General features: G+C 37.1%; 1 protein-coding gene across 2 annotated transcripts in view; it reads right to left on the bottom strand.

Moving 5' to 3' along the window:
• Positions 1 to 348: 348 nt before the first annotated feature.
• The window catches only part of LOC125029274 (sulfotransferase 1C4-like), a 7134-nt gene continuing 1706 nt past the window's right edge, over positions 349 to 5776 (bottom strand). For both annotated transcript variants that reach the window (XM_047619165.1, XM_047619166.1), the window contains exons 3-8: positions 5670 to 5776; positions 4872 to 5073; positions 2256 to 2382; positions 1246 to 1412; positions 1002 to 1125; positions 349 to 530 (exon numbers count right to left, since the gene is read on the bottom strand). The exon at positions 5670 to 5776 is cut by the window's right edge and continues 39 nt beyond it. In XM_047619165.1, coding sequence (XP_047475121.1) covers positions 418 to 530; positions 1002 to 1125; positions 1246 to 1412; positions 2256 to 2382; positions 4872 to 5073; positions 5670 to 5776 — 840 coding nt within the window. In that variant the 3' untranslated portion in view covers positions 349 to 417. The remainder of the gene's footprint in view (positions 531 to 1001; positions 1126 to 1245; positions 1413 to 2255; positions 2383 to 4871; positions 5074 to 5669) is intronic.

Raw genomic sequence — 5776 nt, forward strand, 5'->3', positions numbered from 1 at the left:
ATATATATATATATATATATATATATATATATATATATATGTATGTACATGTTTGTGTGTATATATATATGTGTATTTGTGTGTCTGTGTATATGTACATATATACACATATACACACACACACACATATATATATATACACATATATATACATAGATACATACACATATACACACATACACATACACGCACACACACATATATATGCACACATACATTTCTGTATGTTTTTGCGTTTGTATATATGTATGTATGTGTGTATATGTATACGCACACACGATAAAGGTATATTAAAACCATAACACATTCCAGACCTACGTACAAAGGTTGAAAAATAAAATCTCCGCGACAAGACAGTGTTTTATTTCCAGGCATTACTTTACATCTCTTGACTAAGTCACCATCACCATCTTGATATTAGGATGAATACTTGAACTTGATTCCGAGGTTTAGCGTGTTCTTCTTCGTCCAAATGTCTATTTTGGCTTCTTGCATGTCGTTGAGGCGACCCTTCCAACCACCGGCCTCGCCTGGAAAACACATGGACTCTGTTTATAAGGGAAACGTAGGTAGAACCACAACCTCTGGTAAACGCCAACATAAAAATAGGGGAGCATGTATATTCGTGTATATATGTATGTGCATGCATGTGTGTATGTGTGTGTGCGCACACACACACGCACGCATGGGAATACTAAAAAAACTAGCGAATATATCTCTTATATACACGCACACACACATATATGTACATATTTATATATGTGTATGTATGTATGTATATATATATATATATATCGCATATGTACAGATGGAAGTGATTTATATATATATATATATATTGTAACATATATATATATATATCATCTATATATTGTGTATATGTATATATTTATTCATATATGTTACGCACAATCTCACGCACACACATACATGCATATATTCTATTTAGTCAGTCTCCCCATACATTACTTCGCATGACTCCCACCGCTTCAGACTCTGACCTTTCCTGCATAATCCTCCGTCTTTCTTTTTTACTTCCTGCTTGAACAGTAACTCCATTTCCTTCGGTAGAACCGTCTCCTCCTCTCGCTTCTTCATTTCCCCGAAGCTGGTGTAGTGAGCGATCTGGAAAAAAAAAAAAAAAAAAAAAAAAAAAAAACAGAAAAAGAAACAGATGGTAACATAGTTTTGACAGAATATGTACACTGAAAAATAATAAATAAAACTATGTCTCCTTCTTAGTACCTTCTCCAGCTGTTCCTCCGTCAAGTCAGTTCCGAGGAACTGGTTCAGTTTCCTTAGCTCTGCCATGGGGTCCGCCTTCATGTCTTCGTAAAAGACGAAGTGCATGTTGGGGTGATCCCTCCTGGGCCAGGCCTCTCGCAGGTGCTCCCAATAAGGCCCGTAGATCACTGTAATATTAGAATAGCTGTTAAATCTCTGTACAAGGTAGGTAGGTCTCTCTCTCTCTCTCTCTCTCTCTCTCTCTCTCTCTCTGTCTCTCTCTCTCTCTCTCTCTCTCTCTCTCTCTCAGACTTTGTCGTGGTCTGCACTATAATCTGGAATCTGCATAGAATTATTGCAATTATAATGGCTTCCACCACCCTAATCGGGGAAACATATCCTTATGTACAGTAACATCTTAACCTATTCGACCCGAACCTATTTTCTGTCCCCTTGTAGTTTTTGGTGAATTTTGTTACATACAGATGGCTCCACATGTGCTCAACCGGCAAGGAGTCTATCAGTAGGACCTAGTTACCGATCCTGATTTCCCCATTCCTTGAATTGGCGGGAAAATTATTACCATTGCTATCGATACTGTTATTACTGTTATTGATGTTATGATTATTAAATTGTCATTAAAATATTTTAGACAACGAAATGATACAAAAGACCCTTTCTTAAAGTGAAAGAAAAGGATAAACAGGTGAGATAGGTAGTTTCTAATAACTGGTTATTTGGTGATTAAGAACTTGTAGAGCCATCTGTGTGTAAATACAATAAATAAAAGTGTATTACAGTGGGCATGGCATGTATTCTTGCCACATAGGTCGAATGGGTTAAGAACGGCCCTTAATCTGTGCTTCCTCAGATCCAATCACTAAATACAGATTTTTCACGATTACAATACTTACCATTAATCTGACATTAATATCTCATTCATTAACAATACATTACGCAGCTGAAATAATTAACAGCAGGTTTTTTTTCCTTCAACAGACGACAAAGAATGTATATACGATATCACTCACAATCGTCTTTCACAAAGTAGTTTATATATTGTTCCAAGGAGCCGATGTAGCCAATGGCCTTAATCAGCCGGCTGTGGTGAAGGAAGGACAAGACCACGTCCTTGGGGTTCCTTGCCACATAGATCACCTAAGGAGAGAAAAATGACATATTTAGATATCAGGTTTGCTAGACAACGCACTCGTGTGTTTACGACACGGAATGGAACATGGAAAATCAGGCAAAACGTATGTCAGATCCAGGAATTAGGGTCAGAGGAGATAAAGGGCATTATGAAGGTAAGAAAACAAATAGAAAACATTGGATTTTTGTTTAGCTTAGAGTCTGATATATACAAAGGCTCTCTCACTGTAAGGAGCATAAAAAGGCTTTTATATAATAGTCTCCGTTTTTGTTTTTGCACTCGACATACATTATCTTTGATTTAAGGGCACTCTATTATATTCACTGGTACCTTATTATATCAAGGATGTTTAATCACTATATTCATGAATAAATATATATGTATGTTATTTTTGTTGCTGAAAAGAGGCTATTTAAGTTAGCGGATTATGAATGTATACATTATGGAGGTTTGTATGCTTGAAATATATGAGAATTGAAATGAAGTTGAATTTGGAAATACATACGGTTTTACATCCTGATATTATAACAATAACACACACTCACACACACACACACACACAGAGAAAGATAGAGAGAGAGAGAGAGAGAGTGAGAGAGAGAGAGAGAGAGAGAGTGAGAGAGAGAGAGAGAGAGAGTGAGAGAGAGAGAGAGAGAGAGAGAGAGAGAGAGAGAGAGAGAGAGAGAGAGAGAGAGAGAGAGAGAGAGAGAGAGAGAGAGAAGGGCTATGTAGCACGAAACACTGTAACACGAAAGGGTTATAGTTAATGTCTTGGAATATCATATGAAACCGTAATAATATCATCAATAAAAGTATAAAGTACTATAGATCTCAGAAAATAAAGTAATAATTTAAGATAAAATTGGAAAAGAGATTAAGATCCAGATTTCCTCTCGAATTATTAAAGATTTGACACACAAATGAAAAACAACCTACGTAACCATTTTCGTTGACGATTAATATCAATCTCCTACATCTTTGTTGCACACACACACACACACCCACACACACACACACACACATATATATATATATATATATATATATATATACATATTATATATATATATATATATATATATTAAACGTGAAGTTTATTTATATGCCCTAGCAGTGGTTGAACATCTAGAGACTCATTCATCACTTAGATTTAGGCACAGATCCATAATCAAATGAACTTGAAGCCGTCTCCCAGCGTTTCTTGTTGTGAGAATGCTGATTTATAAATGATATTCCTATATCCTCTTATCAGTTATTAACATTACCTTCCTAATAAAATAATCATAGTAATAAAAAAAGAGTGATAATGACATTAATGATAATGATATCAGTGATAATTTTAATAATATTAATAACAATATTGATAGCAATAATATCTAAAAATATTATGATGATAATATTGATAACAACACTAATTAGAATTATTGATTATAGTAACAAGAATGATATTAATGATGAACTCCCCCCCCCCCCCCCGCTTTACTCCCTTATCTTCTTCCCTCTCTCCCATTCCCCCATTTTTTCTCTCCCCCTCTCTCCCTCTCCTTGCCTATTCCTTTTTCCTCTTTCCTTCCCCTCCATTTCCAACCTATGTCCCTCTCTCCCCATCTCCCCTTTCTCTCTTTAAGCGCCCTTACCCTCCCTTTCTCGTTCTCTCCCCTCTTTCTCCTTCCTCTTCCTTTCCCCCTCCTCCGTTCTTTCTAAACGTTCCCCCTCGCAGAGTCCGGTAAATAATAAATGTGTATAAACAAACGAAGTAATTGCTTCGGCACAGTGTACATGCTTCGAATTATGATGAGGAGGGGAACGATAATAAATGGTGATGATGATGGTGGTGATGATGGTGGTTGTGATGGTGATGATGATTATGATGGTGATGATGATGGTGGTGATGATGGTGATGGTGGTGGTGGTTGTGATGGTGATGATGATTATGATGGTGATGATGATGGTGATGGTGGTGGTGGTTGTGATGGTGATGATGATGATGATGGTGGTGATGGTGTGATGATGGTGATGGTGGTGGTGGTGGTGGTTCTGATGGTGATGGTGGTGGTTGTGATGGTGATGATGATGGTGATGGTGATGATGCGTGTGCGTGTGTGTGTGTTATACCGCCATAAAGTCACACACATAACTTTATAAAATATATATACATTATCTATATATATACATATATAATATATATACATTTATTTATATATAATTATATATGTGTACGTATATGTATACATACATATATATATTATCTCTATTATGTATATATACACATATACTATATTATAGTATTATGGTGATGATGCGTGTGTGTGTGTGTGTGTGTGTGTGTGTGTGTGTGTGTGTGTGTGTGTGTGTGTGTGTGTGTGTGTGTGTGTGTGTGGGTGGGTGGTTGGGTGGGTGGGTGGGTGCGTTCGTGCGTGCGTGCCTGCGTGCGTGTGTGCGTGCATGCATATACATATACATACAAAAAAAGGATGTATATTCGTAGACTGACCTTGGCCGTGTCGAGGAGGTCAGGGGTCATGAGAGAGAACGGCAGGTGCGTCTTGATGGTTCGCGGGTCAGGGATGTTGGCGGTCAGTTGCAGCGCGATGCCCTCGTTGGGATCGGCGTTAGGCAGGACTTGCTGGATCATTTTTTCCAATGGACTGGCCTGATCCTGGTCTCCTTTGCCCGTTTCCATGAGCATGTCGGAACTGAGGGGATTGTTTGGAGGATGGAGTGTGGTTATTATCTTTAATTAAACACAAACACACACACACACATACACACATACACAAGCGCGCGCACACACACACACACGCGCGCGCACACACACACACACACACACACACACACACACACACACACACTCGCATACAGACACAGATGACCATAATATATATATATATATATATATATATATATATATATTATATATGTATGTATGTATTATACACACACACCAGCATACAGACACAAATGACTATAATGTATATATATATGTATGTATGTATGTATGTATGTGTATATTATACACACACACTAGCATACAGACACAAATGACTATGATATATATATATATATATATATATATGTATGTATATATATACATATATATATATATATATATATATATATACATATTACACACACACTCATATATATATGTATATATATATATATATATATATATATATATATATATATATATATATATATATAAGTGTGTGTGTCATTTATATAATTATTTTTACTTTGGGTATTTCCAATAGTACACGCAAGAGAGTCCTGGGCAGATTTCGACACCTACTCGATGAACGGCGAGCGGACGTTGACCGGCGCCCTGGCCTTCGGGTGGTCGAGGTTCGGGTTGTTCCTCATGGTCCACACGACCTCCTGCGTCCACGTCGTTCCGCA

This window comes from Penaeus chinensis, chromosome 9 (assembly GCF_019202785.1).
Source record: "Penaeus chinensis breed Huanghai No. 1 chromosome 9, ASM1920278v2, whole genome shotgun sequence".
Lineage (NCBI taxonomy): Eukaryota > Metazoa > Arthropoda > Malacostraca > Decapoda > Penaeidae > Penaeus > Penaeus chinensis.